We start from the raw sequence: 19,347 nt of genomic DNA, 5'->3' as shown, positions 1-19,347 counted from the left end.
CCCTACTTAACAGTTGATCTAGTCTTAAAAGTCTCCTTCCTAACTCTGGTATTTCTCAATAACTAGTTTAAAAGCTGTTATATTGCAGCTAGTTTTGCCCCTACAAACACTTGGTGCAGAAATAAATGAAAGAAGCTTTGTCTGCTTGAGACTGAAATTATATTCTTGGTGCATTGTTATTAGGATGCCAGCCATTGGCTAACAACCAGCAGGAGAGGGAGTGCCTAGGGATGGCACTAGTCTTTAACCGCTCCTCGCGGAGCGGATAAAATAAAACAATAAGACCTCTGTCGGAGGGACCTGTCTGGGATGAGGAAGGGTGCCGGTTGGCCCCTTCCCCCGGACTGACGAATCGGGAGGCGCGAAGCCTCCCTCCGAGGTCCCACGCAGCCGCCTGACCGCCGCCATTACCTGCCCCACTTCGAAGAACACTGCTCGCTGCCACCGACACCTACACATTGCCCGCTGGCCCAGCCAGCCAGCAGTGGCCGCCAGAAAAAGCTTCCCGAGCGCTGCCGACTCGCTCCACCAACGAGCAGCAGCCGCCCAGCTCCTGCGCCTCCCCACTAAGCCACTCCCGCCTGCTGTGCGTGCGCCCGATGCTCTGCTGCCGCCCAGAACACTTCGGCCACCGGACTAGCCAGCCACCGCCGCCCGCTGCAGGAGCCTTCGGGGGCCCCCGGCCTCCAACACGGCCCGCCAGCTGCCAGGCTTCATTGGCTCCGCGCGCGGCCCCGCCCGCCTGACCACCAAGCCCAGGACGCTCCGCCGTCCACGAGACCTTGCTTCGCTGCCCAGCCAGCCACCAGTTTCGGGACCCAGTGCGAGCCGCCACAGCCTGTCGACTTCTTCCTGCCCTCCAGTTCGCCCGCCGCTCGGCCCCAAAACGCCAGGTGGGTCGCGAGCCGCAGAGCCCCGCCGCCCTCATTGTGCGCCCCACTAGCGCCCGCTGCATTTTGAGTGCAGCGGGCTTTTTTACTAGTAGCAAATAATAGAAGTGATGTTACTGCTTTGACAGGATGTCAAAACTCTATGGCAGTGTCATTATTGCTGGTTGTTCATCAAAAGTAAGGTTGCCAGTTGATGGCTGGCACCTGATGGGGAACTATTACTGTTACATTGATGGTAAGATATCATTTTTAGGCCACACTCAGAACTGATGTTATACATCTCTAGGATTCAGCTGACACTCTATAGTTTTAACAGAGAGTTTCTACTGAACTAGGATGGCATGACGTTGTTCCTAGGTTCAGCCTAGAAATAACATCATTCTGTCATTACAATGGAGCCTTTTCCTTTTCTCATTCTCTATTGGCCTACCAAAAAATGGTAGGGGTCAGGTCTGCCCCGAGGAGGCTACCGTAGGAGAACTGGCAGCCTGACATCATGCTATTGATGTGACTCCTGTTTTCCCACACATTTCCCCTCAGCATTTGCACATATTTCTTTGATCTCTGAATTTTCTTTTTGAAACATTTCATAAGAAGTCATATGTAACAATCCCAATATGAAATCACTGGATTGTTACTCAGCCATGAGTCTGCTGACAGCCTCTGCAGGTGATCCCGTGGAGGCTGAAATAGGCTCGAGGGAACACTAAACTTGTGTGAGACAAGCTTTGTCTCTCCTTCATGTATGCCGTTCTATGTATGAAATGAAGGTCTGATTCTGTGCACATCCTTGATAGATTTGCCTCTTTTATGCATTGAGGTCCTTTCAGTTGCTGCCTACTAGTCTCAACATAGATATAATAATCAAAATAGGGAGTAGCATTCTTTCTCTCTGCATGAAAACAAGAATGGTCTCTAGAACCAATTGTACTCATGCTAGAAATCCAAATCAGTAAACTCACCATAGCAACCATAACTGTTTTGTCTTTTAACCACAGTGAAGCAAAAAGGAAGGTGTCAAGATCAAATGGTATTTTGGGCTGTATCAAACGGAGTATCATGTCCAGATCATGGGAGGTGGTGGTACCGCTTTACTCTGCTCTGGTTCAGCCTCACTTGGAGTACTGTGTTCAGTTTTGGGCACCCCAGTTGAAGAGGGATGTAGACAAACTGGAGCATGTCCAGAGGAGGGCAACAAAGAGGGTAAGGGGTTTGGAGACCAAGACGTATGAGGAAAGGTTGGGGGAGCTTGGTCTGTTTAGCCTGGAGAGGAGATGACTGAGGGGATCTGATAACCATCTTCAAGTATTTAAAAGGCTGCCATATGGAGGATGGAACAGTGTTGTTCTCTCTTGCCCTGGAGGGATGGACAGATCCAACGGGATGAAATTAATTCAAAAGAAATTCCGTCTAAACATCTGGAAGAAGTTTCTGACAGTCAGAGCGGTTTCTCAGTGGAACAGGCTTCTGCAGGAGGTGGTGGGTTCTCCATCTTTGGAAATTTTTAGCCATCTGACAGAGAGGCTGATTCTGTGAAGAATCAAGGGGGTGGCAGGTTACAGTGGATGAGCAATAGGGTTGTGAGTGTCCTGCATAGTGCAGGGGGTTGGACGTCCCTTCCAGGAGGTCCTTTCCAGCTCTATGATACTATGATTCTATGATCTGGAATTTATGAGTCACCATCCTAAAGGGCAGTAAGTAACTCCCATGGAACTGTGATACTGGAACTTCCATGAGACATGGTGAGCTATCATCCAAATGGTTTAAGAATAAGAAAACAATCCTTGTTCCTTGGCTTCAATAACAAAGAACTGTCTCCCTGCTGCCTTGAAGCAAGGAACAAGCGGTAATGGTATCAACAGAATTCAGAGAAAAAAGAAACCCCCAGTCCAAGATTGGTGTTAGGTTCCTTCCTGCAACAACTTTTCCTCATACATATGCTAAGCAGGTTGAGACTGAAGCTATTCTGCCCCCTTCAGGAAGATCTGTCCAGTAACACCTTAGAGACTCACAAGAGTTGCAAGGGTATAATCTTTTGAGAATCAAAGCTCCCTTTATCAGAAATAAGTAGGGATGAAGATATCTGAGTCCTTTTATTCCAGTGAGAAGGTGGGAGGGATGCTTTAAAGAATGCTTGATTAGAGCAGAGGGGAAATGCTTTTCAATGTCCCTGCAGAGATAGTCACACAAACTACATTATTCCCCTCAGGTGTCATGATTACCTGAGAGGATTAGCTGCCTCAAGTAACAATTGTTCCTAAGTACTCCAAAACATTGTTAATTGTATGGAATGCTCAGCTTGAGACCGGTTCATGTATTTGGATAGGTAATTGCTTTTGTTTTAGGGAAATAATAAATCAACAGGCTCCTGTCAGCCTTTGACTAAAATCAGACAGACATGCCATATGTCAGTCAGAGTTTGATATGAAATATTGGTTAAAGGATTGAATCCTCGCTTCTCCAGTAGATTCCCACTCTTGGTAGAAAAGAAGAACATCAGTCAGTCATAACTTTTATACATGAGTGTGCACGTGCTCATATTTCCTATTTGTTTCCAGACTCATAAAACACCCTTGTCTGTATAGACAAGATATAATTGACCCAGAGGTGCAGGAAACTCTAGCATGATTAGCTATTACTGGGTGGGTAGAAAAGAAACTAGGTGGTGTTCTATTTATAGAAGGTGTTTTTTAATACCCTGCTTTTCGAGGCCCAAAGGAGTCCCTAAATGGCTTACAAACACCTTTCCCTTCTTCTCCCCACAACAGACACCCTGTGAGGGTAATATCTTTCGTTCTTGAAATTCCATGATTTACACATTATTTTTCAGTGTGACTGTAAGGTGATGTAAGTTTTCATTTCACAAACATGATAAAATTTGATTATGACAAACACATACAATTATTTGGCCACTTCTCAGAGATATATGATTGGCCGTGGGTTCCTGTTGAGTGTACCCAGTCCTCAGCTGGCAAACCCAAGTGTGAAATAGCCTTAGGAGATCAGTGACAGTGGTGTGACTTAGGTTTTATACACTGTACAAAGGTCATGTGAAGGGCACAGGGTGATGATAGAGCGATGTAGACTGACTGTATAAACTGAATGTCAGTGTGGTAGCCTTTGGTGCTATTCAACATATTCAATAGCCTAACTGTAAAGTTGTTGGGTTTCCTTTTTGTGATCATGTCTTTTTCATGTCCCACAAGCATACAGACTTGTGGGTAAGCAACATTTATGAGACTTTAACTGAAGTTTGTTTTGGGGTGACTTTAAAATAATTCTTCTGTGGCTTGGATATATTTTCTTTTGCAGACACTGGCTGAATATTTGTAAAGAAACAACAACTTACATTTTCAGGTAGAAAAAGTACTTTATTCTAGTGAAATTAGATTTGAACTAAAATAACTGAAAATATCTTCCTCACATTATCTTCAGTCTGAAAACCACTTTGATTCATAAACAAGGGCTACCGAAAGAGGCTTGTAGAGTAGTAAAATGCATTAGATTTCTAGCAGTCCTACAATTTTGGAAGCCTGCTCATAACATTTTCCGTTTTGTACACTTTCTCATTGTAAAATAACTCCTGAAGCTTGTTGCAGCCAAGAAAAGCCTTTAAAAAAGGCTGGTATCAGTGACAGACTCTACCTTTTTCCTTCCTGCAACCATTTGCTGTGTTTGGTTGTATAATTTTTAGAGCAGCAGCCTTCTCAGGTTGTGCGAATTCATATATATATATATATATATATACACATACATACATACATACATACATACATACATACATACATACATACATACATACATATATATATATATATATATATATATATATATATATATGTTATAATTCAATAAGAGGGCTCCATGACCTGATGCAAGATTCCATGTTTCGTTGAACCCCAGTAATTTAACATGCCTTCAGATGGAGATGTATTTGTGGCATGAAGATGGTCCCTGGTTCAGTCCCTGGTATCTCCAGTTTAAGGAACAGGGAGTAGGTGATATGAAAGACCTCTCCCTGAGATCCTGGAGAGCCACTGCCAGTCTAATGCTGCCCTTGATGGACTGAGGGTCTGATTCAGTATAAGGCAGCTGTGTGTGATCTCTGCCCTGTAAGCTGCCCAAGGGAGTTTAGGAAACTGTAAAAAGGAAACTGGGTGGCAGTTCAGATAAATGGCATCTTGTGAGTACATAGAAGAGAAGGATGTGTCAAGAATTTTTAGAAGTGGGAACCTGTGGACCCAGAATCATGTTTTTAGTAGTTTTTCTATGGGGTCTGTTAGCTACAATTAGCAAACATTTAAATTCAGCAGCAGTACACCTCTCCTTACCATGTGCAGGGGAGAAAGAACAGAAGATAGTTATTTCCATGATGTCCACTTTGTGAGTTTTAACAGATATTGATCTGCAAGTCAACATGTGATGATGGAATACTGGACCAGATGGATTTGGTCTAATTTTGAATGGCAATTCTTACATGATTATAATAACCACAGTTTTGAAAAACAATTGCTTAGTACACAAATGCTTAACCCCCCCCCACACACACACACTTGTGCCCCATAGAGCCAGAAGAGGAGATGTTTCAGGCAGTAATAGTAAATTACTAGAATGTTTAGGGATAACCCGAAGAAATTGAAAGTGAACCTTGGGCTTTCTGAGCGGAAATGTAACGTATGATTGAGGTTTATTTCAGCAGGAAACAACATTAAAAAGGAAGTGGGTGAAACTGTCATTGAATAATGGAGAAGCAGATGAGGCAGTGCATTGAAAAAAAATTCTGCCTTGCTTTAGGGCTGGGATGTTCTAGAAGAGTCTCCACAGTATACTGCTCTCATGTCTTCAGAGACTCTAATTTCGGGGATATTCACTACATTTTAAAGAAGTACTTCTAATGGGAAATATCACATGACGTAGGGTGTATATGAAAAAAGATGGATAACACTGTCAGTTTGTTTAGCTTTAGAAACTTTTAAGCTTCACAAACCCTGATAACTACATAAGAACCCATTATATACAAAGACTATAGTAGTAGAATCCATATTTCATATGACACAAAGAAAGTATACAGAGCTTATTTTAGTTGCAGTAATATTTGGCACGAGACTTGTGTTTAGCTCACAACATTACTGTATTGAAATGGGATAGACAGTTTAGACATACGATTCCTTGGCACATTGTATGTGATCGAAGGTTGGCTGACTACACCGCCGTGTTAAATATTCCTGTTTATTCTTCTGATAAGACCCAGACATGGTCCTCAGGCGGTAGACTTGAGGGGTGAGTGGCAAATTAGCTCGGGAATGTATTCCAATAACAACATCCATGGTTTCTGTTTTGTCCTTAGGGTTACTAACCACAGAATGCTTATCATTAAAGATGTCCTTATATACTTTGTCTGGAATCTCTCTGTTTGCCCTTGAACTTTGAGGCTGAGAGTCTGAGTGCAATCCGTTTGATCTCATATTTTGAACAGCTAAGCTAGCATATGAGGGAAGTCTAGCAGCTGAGCAGTTTTTGATAGCCTCTTTGTAGGATGGCGGCTTTCCAGGATTTTTCTGATCCACAAATCGAAATACCTCATCTGCTGAAAAGAAACGAGGCCTCAGTTGAGATCCCACAGGTGCCGGATTGCAGCTGTTCGTACAGGTTCCTTGAACAATTCGACAGGAAAGCTCCCCCTCTCTCTTGGAGATCTTTTTGAAACTGCCTCTTTGGAAGCCAACTATGCTGCAACTTTGAGTTTTAGTTAGTTCCTTCTTGCGGGTTGCTACAGAAAATGACATTGAATGTTTTCTGAGCTCTTGGCTGGAGATGCTAATTCCAACAGAAGTCTTGCTGGGAACAGACTGGGGCTGAGTAAAAGCATTTTTCTTGGAAATGGAAGGTGATGTTAGTGGTGAGCTGGTGAAGACAGAAGAGTCAGAAGCTGGTGATGAACTATCTAGTGAACTGTTGGAGGATGTTCTAGGCAAGGAATTGGTTGACAAATCTGAACACAAATGATTTTCTATAGTTAGGTTTGGTGGCTTTTTATTCCTACAAGGAGTTGGCAGATATAGTTCTCTGGTGATTTGCTTTCTGAGCCCTTTGCACTTCAGTCCCAGTTCCTTCGGTTGAACAAAGTTCTCCTCGCTTTTGGTTAGCTTCTGGCTTCTTATATTGGTTTCTTGATAGCCCTGAGAAGAAACCATGTCTGGCTCAGAGTATCTCCTGTTCAGTTGACTTATGGATTTTTTAAAAGGAGTCAGTGAAGAGGCAGAGGCAGCCTGGCTTTGTGGGTGATGGGACAGTAGCTCTGTACTGCTCAGCCTGCTGGATGACCCCTTAGCTTCTTGTACATGTTTGTTCAGGAAATCCGTGGAACTGCAGTCTCCTTCAAGCTCTGTGCTGTCATTGGTTGAATCATTTTGCTGGCTGGGAGGCAGCATTTCTGTGGGAGGAACAGAAAATCTTAGACTTTGGTTGGGAGCATGCAAAGTCGGCATTCAGAAATAAGCCAAACTTCATTAACAACACCAAAAATGCCTGTGTATTATGTATAAATAGTAACAGAGAAGAAAAACGATACAGTTAAATCCTATCTGACTTCTAGATAACCTGGAGAGACAAAAGCCAAAATTCTTATGGTCTTCCTGCAAATTTCAAGATGATATTCATCAAATTATCATCACATGCCATGTTGTAAGTTTAGAACTACCAGCAAATATAAATTTAAAATAGGATTTCCTTAATATTCTCCAGTCTGAGAACACTGCTATTCTTATGGTCATTGTTGTGGTGGAAAGTGCTTCAAGCTGCACTCGCAACCAATTCATGACAACCCTGTAGGACTTTCAAAGCAAGAGCGGTTCAGAGGTAGCTTGCCATTGGCTGCCTCTGCTTAGGGACCCTGGACTTCATTGGTGGTCTCCCATTCAAATACTAAACCAGGGTTGACCCTGCTTAGCTTCTGAGATCTGAGTTACATTGGCGGTTCCAGTACCACAGAGACAACTCTGCAATAATATTTTTGATTTCCCAAATTCTGGGGCTTCTCTGCCCTGCATTCCCACAATTTTCTACTCTATTACTCTCTGATCAGCTTCTGTGAGATAATTATCAGGCAGTATTATATTCCCTTGGATAACATCTAACTCTTATCTAGGATCTCTTTTCTCTGCATTCACCAAGAGGAAGCCCTTAAACACGAGTGGCACCGTCATTGGCAGATTCTAAGAACTGAAGTTACTTCCCTGTCTCTTTGCTCTTGTATGAGAGCAGCCTCAGTGATTAACATCTAAGTTCCTCATATGAGCTTGTGAGGTCTCTGCATAGCGTTTGGAGAGATTCCAGCTTTGTGGCTTGTCAGTTATCAACAGTCACTTCCTGAGCAGAATATTAATATATTATGTCTAAATAAATGAGCACTGTGTGACTAAATCAAGGTTTGGGTATACTTGCTAGGGACTGCCAGTGAAATCCTAGCACAGTGCAAAACATTTATTCTTCCAGAAATATGGTCCATCAAACACTGATCCCCACTCTTAAAAATACCCTTCATGACTATAGTACATCTGTAGGTTAGAGTACCTGATTTGTCCAGGGAATCATCCTCAGAAATACTGAACAGCAGAGAGTTGTTTTCTCCAAATATATCACAGCAATGGTTAATAAGGAATTCTACCAGTGTCTTCACCTGTGCAAATCAAGCATGTATATCTGTGTTATTCAGGCATTGGTCTCAAGTTGTATAATAATAACACTGTTATTAGAGTAGACAAAACATGATTATGTCCTTCCTTTTGTGTTGCCCACAGGTTGAGCTGGTTTTTATCATTTCCAGCTTCATGTGCTGATCTCAGCAGCCTAGACTGTGATCTTGGCATCACAACTACTGCTTTTTAAGAAATTGCCATGGTGCAATAGCTGAAAATTTTCTACAATGGTGCAGCTGAGTGGGGTTTAGGCCTCACATTTTTGCAAAATTTGTCCTCATATGGCTGTGGGTTTGAATATAATGGCTAATGAGAGCTGATATCTTAAAGCAAAATGTACCATATGGGACCAACATGTTTTCTTGGGACACCTTCATGTCCCATGCCTGATCATCTAAGCAGTGGTCCCCAACCTTTTTATCACCGGGGACCGGTCAGTGCTTGACAATTTTACTGAGGCCCGGGGGGGGGGGTAGTCTTTTGCCGAGGGACATCACCACCACCGCCTGAGCCCCTGCTCCACTTGCTTATCCCACCGGCACTCCTGACTTCCCGCCATGCATTGGGGGGCACTGCCAGCAGCAGCTGCGCAGTGCCATGCTGAGGGGGAGCCCAGCCATGGTGGCCGCTGGAGAGCACCAAAGGTGAGCCGGCGGCAGAGTGGCAGGGCAGCCCCTGAGGCAGCATCCAGGGAGGAGGACAAGGAGGATTCACAGCCTGGTACCGACTGATCTACGGACCGGTACCAGTCCCCAGACCGGGGGTTGGGGACCACTGATCTAAAGGCATATGACTGGTTGTTGCAATGAAAAGAATGCTGGCTTAGATGGTCCCCTCAGCAAGCAGTTTCATGATCTTCTGAACTATGCTGAGTCCGTTTCCCAGCTGCTTAATGGATGGCTTTGCAGTTCAGGCTGATGTGGCTATTACAGTTCCAAAGGGCTGTGTGAGTAGGCATAGTATGCCTGGACATAATAGGCCCTGACTGAAAATATTTTTTTCTTGATTTTCTTTCCAATTCCTGTGAGAGTAGCAAGGAACAAAACCAAGCAAACCTTATCAGTTAGTTCTTTCTGTGCTTCCAGGGGCAAATCTTGGTTGTAATCTGGACTCAGTATACTGGGCCCAACACAGATTGCAAGATTGTTGGAATCCATTTTGTTGACTGTTGAGTTTCGGCTAATGTGTTGAATCACACAGAGCAGATGCTTGAGCAAAACAAGGTTAGGCTGTGGTAGTTTGCCTGCGACCCTGTCAAAGTGAACAAATGAAAAAGGAACAGTCACCTTCAGAAACTTCTGCTTTTTTAAAAGAGAGTTTCAAGCCCATTTGTATGGCTGACACTTCCTCTAAAACAGGCAAATGTTTATTTTGAGTGGTTGCACAAAATTCCCATTCAAAAGTCCCTGTGCAATGGATGAATGTGTCTGAAACTGGTTAACCACAAACTACTGACAGACACCCAGCAGTGTCACATGCCAAGTGTCATATCTAAGTTTTTAAATTAATGGCCTAAAACAAGGTACATCAACATGTAACTGGAGATAAGGTAAACAATCCCTGGCCTGCACTGGGTTTTTCCCCTCACTATCCAGTCTTTATCCTTAACACTTTTTCGCTCCCTTATATATTTGGGAAACAGCCTCCTGGGAGGAGACTGTCCAGGGCCCTGTCTGTCCAGGTCCACCCTGATTGGCCCTCCCCCTCCAGCTCCCACCCTTCCTCCTTGCCTGCTAGAAGCCTTGTGGCTGCGGCCTCCATTGTTGCCAACAAGGAGAGAGGCAGCAACAGGGCTTCTGGGAGGGAGACGGGGGGGGGGGTTCCACTCTCTTTAGCCCACTTTGCGGGTCAAAGGGAGCCGCGGCCACCCTCTCACGCCCTCCTGCCTGCCGCCCCTTTCAAAGCGCATTTTTAAAATGGGCTTTGATACTAGTTTCATATACATCAGAAATTCTAAATGGTTGGCAATTCCTTCCTCTTCCCCCAGATTCAAAATGTGATTCAAAATTTGGGTAGCCAATACAAGACAAAGTTAAATGCATTGTATAGCCCTCTGATTTCAATGGAGTTTAAAAACATTCAACATTTGAATTCATATATTCTACACCCAAAACAGTACATATCTGTTCATTTATATGTCTACTCATTTCAAATGCACCACTACATAATAAGAGGCTTTTGCATTATTTTAGGGCTCGATCCTAATCATGTTTACCCAGCAGTAACTCCCAGTGAATTCAGTTGGTCAACCTTGCAAGTAAATATATGTAGGAGATCAGCTTACACTATGCTTGCCTTTTTGTTTGAAATTTTTAACTGGGGAAGTATGTGGATATGTTTTTAAAAGCCTTCTCTTTCTTGCTCTCTCCCATGCATTTTTGGTGCACATCTTTGCAAATCATGTTCCCTAAAGTTGCAGACATTTCTTTTAATTGAAAGGGCACCTTCACTGTGTGATTCTAACTGTTTATCCCACAATGCCAATCAGATTTGTCCTTATTCTGCATGGGGAAAAAGCAGAATGTCTATCATCATCACCCTCAATAGAAGTCCTTTTCTCCATGAACAGGTCCATACTCTTTCACAAAGGGATGAAAGAAAACAGAGAGCAAGTCCCACTGAACTCAAGTGAGATTTTCTCAGTAAAAATGAAGGATGATACTGTTAAGTTGCAATTATATGCACATTTAATTAGCTGTCTATTCAGCTAAGACCAATAGAATTTACAAATGCTAGTGAATGGAAGGTCATAATTCTAAATATATAAATGTTAACATGATTTCCACTGGAATCAATGGGACTTCTAAATAAGCAGTTATGTTTAACACTGGTGTCCTGCAGTATTATAATATGGAGACAAACAATAAGATACGTTTGTGAAGATGGAGTGCTTACTCTTTCATTGAGTTCATTCTTTCACAATGCTTTGTTTTCTCCAGTGCTGTCATCCACTCATCATATAGTTCAGATAATAACAATTTGCGGGGGATGTTTCGGAGGAAATCCTGCAATAGAATGAGCTTACCTTTAGCATGTATGGATATTATAAGCCAAGCTTTTCTTTGCATTATTTGAGAAACCAATAGCTAGAGAAAGAAACCCAGTGAATATACCTTAAAAATCACTGCCAGCAGATGTACAGGTTCATTTTCTAAGACAACTTTCCCTCCAGCATTTAATTCTTCTTTTAGCTCTTTCCGTGCTTTCTCATTGGCAGCTTTTCGGAATATTCCTTCTGTTGAAGGTCCTTTCCGGTAGAGAATTGTAAGGATGTCCTGTGAATAACATAAGATCAAAAGAAAGGTTACATTAAAAAAAAAAAGTTAGGTATGAGTCCAATTGCACTCTAGAGACCAACATGATTTTCAGGGTATAAAGTTTTGAGAGTCAAAGCTTGCTGGTGAATGGAGTCTTGACTTTTGAAATCTTATAATCTCAAAATCTTGTTGCTGTCTAAGGTGCAACTCAAATCTAGATCTTCTACTGCAGATCAACATGACCTTGTGAAACTGTCATTTAAAAATAAACACAGAGAACTTAACACAGTGTAATATAATTTACTTGTCTGACTTTCATTTGTTCATAAAACAGGACACTATTTAATAGACCAGCATCCCAACCTTTAGCTCCTGTCACAAAACTGGATTGCGAAGTCTATGAAAGTGGGTCCCAGTATTTTCCAGTTTTATTGGTTTGGCCATGCTCTGTTTATTGAAGTGGATCACCATGCCAAGTAAATCTGGATTTTCATCCAGGCACAAATGGCTCCCCCAGCCCATGACTGGCAGCCTGTCTTCTTTGCTTGTTGCTTTTTCAGCCCAGCATGCTCTTCCTTCCAGCCTCTCTTCCTTTTCCCTTGATGCTTTATCAGATTGTGCCCCAAGCATAACTATTCTTTGTAAATCAGAAAACATGAACCAGTATTATATGTTATTGTATCATATTGTTTTGTAGCATGACTTCCTTTGGCGCAAATCCTGATATATTTTATCAGAGAATAGGAACATCCCTAACTAAACTTCTTGTGGACCTTGAGGAACAAACAAAGCTTATCAGGAAGAAAACTCCAGTGTTATCTAGCTTTGTGATCATTTGCATAACAAGAAGGGGATAGAAGCACCTGTAGACTGTAACAACAACATCCTACAGTTTGCTTACCAGAATTGGTTTAGGGAGCATGTCCTCTTCACTGCAGACTATTGACAATGGCTGATCAAAAAGAGAAGGCTTCAGGGCACCTTCCAGGTGTCTCAAGGTTTCTGACCCAGTGAAGGTTCTTCTTAGTAGAAATGGCCAAGATATCACTTTCTTTCTTTTCTTGTTACTGTCTGTTGTCAAAAAAAGAAGGAAGCAAGAATAGCATGTAACCAGCATGTAACCAGCATGTAACCAGCATTACAGGGCTACTGCCCATTAGTGTTTAGTAAATTTACAGGGGACATTAAGCTAACCACTTTGTATAATGGACTTAAGGAACATAGATTTTGTTAAGCAAAAATCCTGGTTTATTAAATGATACAATTAAAAACTCACCAATCAGATGACATAGCCCATCTTCACCATCACATGGTGCCACCAACTGACATGTCTTGAAGTCAACCTAGAAGAAACAATAATCTGTCACTAAGGAACCACTGAAAGATTAATCAGCATGTATCTATGCAACACATAACTGTAGAAAACCTGTGATATGTTTCCCTTCTAAAAATGAAGAAAGAAAGCTTTCAACTAGAAGCTATGCATTTTTATCTTTAATTTTAAAAAAATAATTACAATTATTGACCGCCGCTCTCGGGCCAGCCAGCTTGTGGCAGTTTACAGCAAGTAAAATTCAATAAAATGTGATAATATAATAATTCAATATAGTAAAACATCTAACAATGGAAAACCAAGCCATCCCCCCCCCCCCAAAAAAAAAAAATTCCTGACTCCACAGGTCCATATCAACCCAATGCCTCAAGAGAGGTGCTTGGAAGAGGGGCCCAAGAAGCTCTTCCTTCCCCTGGTCTCAACCAAATGCCTGACAGAAGAGCTCTGTCTTGCAGGCCCTGTGGAACTGAGTTAGTTTGGTAGGGATCTTTTAACTTCCACATATCACTTTGGTTCCTGGTGACAATAGGCAAAGTAATTAAATTAATTTGCAAGCCAGTCCTATCATGCCATCTTTCTAGAACTCCTAGGGAACCAAAGTTGCTTTAGAGTTCTTTTTTTTTGAACAGCAGCTCCCAATTCTATATGGAAAGGAAGGAAAGAAGAGAGGAAGTCAAAGATCCTGCAGGACTAAAGCAAACTTCTGACATGAGCCTCCGCAGCTCTTTGAATCCTAGCCATAGCTCTATGCAAGGCTATGATCATCTTCCTAATTGCACAACATTATCAAACGGATCTCTTTGACTAATTAGCTCCTGGAGTAAAGTCGCTTCGGCATTATGCACTAGCAGGATACAGACTGAAGCCTTAAAGTCCATTGAGCAAATCCTGATTCACCCTAGCACATCACATTCATTTCTCTGGATCTTCTATGGTGGTAAGGGGACTTTGCAACTCACTCCAAAAGCACCCTCTTACAAAACCATTCCCAAGAAGCTGCAGTGTGGATAGCAATAGGACACTCCTCCCGGTACTGAAAGCACCATCCTAAGAACAGTTTCCTGGGAGTAAGCCCCAGTGTCCAGACTTGGCTAAGGTTCTGGGTAAACCTCATTAAGGTTGCTCTTTGAAAAACTGACTCTCAGGTTTTTATATTTATGCTCATACTTTGAAATACTATTTCAGCACAATAGCTAATCAAGGAACAAGCTCAAGACAACATATTTAATATTAAGTACATAACAACAACAAGAAGGAACAACAACAATCATGCTCATACTCAAGCTCCTTCATTAGCGGAGATAGGCAGAAACCCTCCTGGCTGTGAGTCTACAGAAGCAGAGCTCGTGTGGCATACATTCAGAGAGAGAGAGCATCAGCAAACTGAAGTTTACCTCTGACTGGCATGCAATCCATGTCTCCATATCACTTGCATTTAAGGGTTTGGGCTACAAAAACAAAACAAAGGCAGATTATGCTGAAAAACCTGTTCACGTATATATGTTAAAATACTGTTGGGTGTACTTCTATCTGGAAAATAATACTCACTGTGTTGGAGCTACTAAGCACCTTCATCAGGAACTTAGAACTTTACTGAGTTTTTTCTCCCTCGATGGTTCCTCTTGTTTGCCTGTTTAGAATTGAGAGGCAATATCCACCCGAGTGTTTCTACTTCTTGCTGCCAACCCAGGGTGTCATTCTGCAAAAAGTTAGGAGTGATTTAGCCCAGGCTTCAGTTCCTATTGTATACACAATCATTTGTTTGATCTCTCTTTGCCTTCTGTCAAACAAGCCTCTTGGAAGAACACAAAGAATGCCTAGCAAAGGCAAAAGTGAGATGAAGATACACATCGTTGCCCTTTCAAACCACCTCCGGCTCTCTCAAGAACAGTTTCCTGAAGTCAAAATTTGATTGAGGAAATTATCCTTCATACAAATGTTCTCTCTGTAGCATACTGTACAAACATCATTATGCCAGTCAAATACAGGCTGTATCATTCAACCACTAAGCATAACACATAGTAAACTCCAAGGCAAGAAAATACCACAGGATCTAACGGATACTACTTCATGTACTTGAAAACAAAGAAGAAAAAGCAAGCAATCCATACATACAAGGAAGATAGATAGATAGATAGATAGATAGATAGACAGACAGACAGACAGACAGACAGACAGACAGACAGACAGACAGACAGATAGATAGATAGATAGATATAGCAGTTAGTGAGACTGTAGCTTTCTACTGGTGGTAATTTCCACAGACAACACTAAACAACACCCTCGTTCAGCTGTATGGGACTGTTTAGTTTGGCAGGAGGTGACTTGTGCTAAACAATTTTCTGGAAAAGAGTTTCAAAGTGCAGGCTTACCGGAGAATGGTATCCAGCCAGAGTTCTTTCACTGTGAGCGAACTGCAGAGAAAAAGAGGAGCAGCATGATGCTGTGCTGTGATTAATGTGCCGGAGACAGAGATGGGGAGAGAGAACTGTTCAGTGGCTCATGTGCTGCATTCTAAATGAGGAGCATTGGTGGTGGGAGGGGGCAGGTGGAAATTCACAGCATAGCAGACAGGAAGGAGTGTCATGGTTTGAACGTAGAAGTCCTCTGACAGATGCTGTAATACTTTGGCTTCCTCTTTCCTTTTAGGGCCGCTGCAGAGAATGTTTTTTCTTCTTTTTAAAAGGCCAGTGCTGTCATAGATGGAAAGGTGACGGAACAGTTGTGACATCCCACAGGTAATGGTTCCATATTACGGCAGTAATCAGGTGGGATGTGTGAAAAAGACGTTGTTGTGTAGGTTGGCTCAAGGCCGTCTTCAAAAGTGCAATCTAGTTTTAAATATCAAGGCCCTTCTATGAGAGTTTTTCTTATTGTGCTTGATTGATCCAAAGATGTCAAATGTGACCCTTACATAATCACACCTTAAAAAAAATAATGACAAGGGCACATATATCAATGACTTAAAAACAACAACACCTCCAGTTGGATGGATCTCTGGGGAGGATGGGGGGGAGTAGATGGGGTGACAAGGCTGTATTGTCAAATAGTAAATCTGGAGGAGTTTTATATATTTGAAACTTTCTTCTGAACAGCAGACGTCCCCAATAGAAATATTTCTTTCACACCGCCATGTGCCTTTGCAGACAGATAATACGATCATTCATGGAAAGGCAGCATGAAACAAAGCCTCGGCTCCTTATTCAGGCCTACAAGCCCATAAGGCTGGAGAGCAGCTGCCACATGAGACACTGGCAGGCGTCCTTGGGAAGCAGCAGCATTTGTAGGCTTATGGCAGCTGACTGAATAAGCCTGGGGTCTGTAAAGCTGCAGGCACTGCCCAGATGGTTGCCATGCCTCATGGGAGTAGATGCTGTCTGGTAAAGAGTTGTCAAGGTTGTGATCTTATGAACTCAGTTCTTCCAAATCTGACATGCCTCCATATACCATGCCACCAAATTCGGTTAGGATTAGATTCATTTTTAAATTTTAGTTTCAGACCTTACAAGAAAGCATTTCTTTCCAACATAACTACAGGATGCCAAAAGAAAAGAAGCACAATCCATTTGACTCCCAAATCACCTCAGTCTTCAAGCTTTGTGATTATCCATACTTTTTTGTATTAAGTTGTTAAATATTCTCGTATGATTTTAAAATTGTCTCTCAGATAACTTCATTATTAGTGGGTTCCCCACCATATCCCTTCCCCTATATAAACTACACACCTGCAGGACCACCAACCCTCCCTTTGCGTTAGCCTCCTTTCCCTACATTTTAGGGCACATCCTGGTCTGTGCCCATTATTTATTTATCTATATCTCTATGTATTTATAAATGTCAAAAGACAATGGCACTTCAGGGGATAGCCATACTGGTCTCTAGTAGAACAGTCAGATTTAAGTCCATTAGCACCTTGGAGACAACAAGATTTTTAGGGTGGAGAATCAAAGCTCCCTTCATTAGATCATGATGATGAACAAGCTTTAAAAATACGAATGCAAAAATACAACAAAAATCAAGTTTAATCAAACCAAAATATAAATATACAACAATGGCTGCTGTGTTAGGCTTTGCTTATTATGGAATGGTTTTATTTCCTTACATGGGTGCCATTTCCCCCCACAGTGCCTCCCGAATGCAGCTCCTGGTATAGTTTTAGCACTCAGTGACTATTACAAATAAGGAGACTTTGCTAACATAAAAGTTGTTGCTCAAGATAGAGCCCTGTTTCTAAGTGAGCAAGGCTAAGAGACTCCTGCTGGGAATCAAAAGGGAGGAGAGGCAGTGAAACTGAAAATGTGACACTCCCTCCCCCTTCTCCTAAGCATCTGTTTTAGTTCTTTTGTAAACCCCCAACAGGAAAATCCCCACCGTGGCAAAAGTTTGTCTGTTTCAATAGAGCTTTAACTGACAGTAGGTGCTCTGGGGACAGTTGCCAAGTGGGGTTGCATGTGAGCAAAGGGTGACAAATTGGTGTTTCTTTCAGAGTCATGCTAATGAGAACACTGTGAAGGTTTAGCAAAGCCCAGTGGGCAAAAGGATGCTCATTGGCCCTTCCAACTCTGGCCTATAATCTAGTAAAAGAGGCTGGGTTCTGCTTTGGTGCCTTTGAATGTGCATAAATAGACAGTATTGCAGCTTCCTCAGCACTGGCGGAACAAACATCTCCTGGGATACAACAAAAACATTGACTAAACTAAAGAGTGCAGTTATGCAAATCCATAAGCAACATTTATAGTATCATCTTTCACTGGCATTAATAACAATGCCTACTATATTATTTCTCTCACTCAAGTTTTAATCCCAGAGGTCAACCGATCATGTTAGTCTGCTGCAATAAACAATCAGTAGGAGCCTTGTAGCACTTAAGAGACTAACAGGATTTTATGCCAGCAGAAGTGGTCATACATTTGCTCTCTGGAATTCAAGGGATCGTAACTAAAATTAAAGCATACTGATATGCTGTGTTCTCGCGAGTTTAGAAAGGGCAGAGCTGAGCTAGGATGTGTCAATAGGCTTTAGTTACAATCCTAATAATTGTATCCTCTCATGCTTGAACAAATTTTGAGAACATACTGAAGCCACATGTTATCACTTGCCTCGAGCCTCCAGGAGAGGCAAGTAATATAATAATAATAATAATAATAATAATAATAATAATAATAATAATAATAATAATAATAATAATAATACCTGAAAATAATGAAACTGAAAAAGCTTCAAGACTTTTGCATATCCGATGGCTAAGAGTGAGGCAGTGGAGATCTTCAGTTCGGTGACTTTCAGAGTCCTGTCTTCAGTATATTTCATTAGGGGAAAAGCCTGCTGTATTCAGGAATACAACAGGCTACCTCCCCTTGCCATGGACAGGCCAGCCATGCCTGGAGAGTTGTTGGTGAGCCTGGGGGGGGAATACACTGGTGGCCACTCACCCCCCTCACTGTTGCCCCCCAAAGGGCCACAAAGGGCCATGGAGGTCATGGTGGTGCTTTTTGGGGGGAGTCAGCGGTGGGCAGTGTGTTTTCCCCCTCCTCCACACCCCCAAATGCTGCCAATGGACACTATTTTGGATGACATATCATAAATATATGCCAATATATATTTCTCTTAATGATCTAGTAGTTGCTTTTGGCTTTCCCTCAGCCTCTTGTGGCACTGAGTGGTAAGGCAGCAGACATGCAGTCTGAAGCTCTGACCCGAGGCTGGGAGTTCAATCCCAGCAGCTGGCTCAAGGTTGACTCAGCCTTCCATCCTTCCGAGGTTGGTAAAATGAGTACCCAGCTTGCTGCTGGGGGGTAAAATGGTAATGACTGGGGAAGGCACTGGCAAGGCCACCCTGTATTGAGTCTGCCATGAAAACGCTGGAGGGCATTACCCCAAGAGTCAGACATGACCCGGTGCTTGCACAGGGGATACCTTTACCTTTAACTTTACATTCTATTTTAATTCTAATATTCCAGAGTCTCTTTGCTCACTAATGAATAAAAGTTCTTTTCATAGAGGTACTGAAGTACCAATTCATTTACAAGTGAGAGGAACAACCACTGAGGAAAATTTACCTTGAAAACGGGAGATATCTAGAAATCCATTGTGGTTGGACCCTGCAATAAAAGCCAGACAGAAAGAAGAGACCTTTTTATTTTCTTTATTCTCTGTAAAGTTTGCAAACA

At 42.3% G+C, this 19,347-nt stretch overlaps 1 protein-coding gene and 1 long non-coding RNA gene across 3 annotated transcripts in view; one reads left to right on the top strand and one right to left on the bottom strand.

Moving 5' to 3' along the window:
• Positions 1-260: 260 nt before the first annotated feature.
• Positions 261-19,347, top strand: part of LOC143843031 (uncharacterized) — a 39,858-nt gene continuing 20,771 nt past the window's right edge. The window contains exons 1-2 of the long non-coding RNA XR_013233433.1: positions 261-893; positions 15,827-15,915. This is a non-coding gene — a long non-coding RNA (uncharacterized LOC143843031). The remainder of the gene's footprint in view (positions 894-15,826; positions 15,916-19,347) is intronic.
• TAGAP (T cell activation RhoGTPase activating protein) lies at positions 4,283-15,804 on the bottom strand. Of its 2 annotated transcripts, XM_077348513.1 has the most exons (10): positions 15,550-15,803; positions 14,726-14,876; positions 14,572-14,625; positions 13,121-13,187; positions 12,746-12,915; positions 11,701-11,862; positions 11,483-11,592; positions 9,643-9,838; positions 8,463-8,568; positions 4,283-7,323 (listed from the first exon to the last, which is right to left on the bottom strand). In XM_077348513.1, the coding sequence occupies exons 2-10, from the start codon at positions 14,750-14,752 to the stop codon at positions 6,044-6,046; spliced, it is 2,172 nt and encodes a 723-aa protein (XP_077204628.1). In that variant the 5' UTR covers positions 14,753-14,876; positions 15,550-15,803; the 3' UTR covers positions 4,283-6,043. The 2 variants fall into 2 exon arrangements, with proteins under 2 accessions (XP_077204628.1, XP_077204638.1); XM_077348523.1 differs by lacking the exon at positions 14,572-14,625 and having other exon boundaries at positions 15,550-15,804.

The sequence above is a fragment of the Paroedura picta genome, chromosome 1 (assembly GCF_049243985.1).
Source record: "Paroedura picta isolate Pp20150507F chromosome 1, Ppicta_v3.0, whole genome shotgun sequence".
Taxonomy (NCBI): Eukaryota; Metazoa; Chordata; class Lepidosauria; order Squamata; family Gekkonidae; genus Paroedura; species Paroedura picta.
Note: the sequence above shows the minus strand (reverse complement) of the source record. Positions and strands in the feature narration are given on the sequence as shown.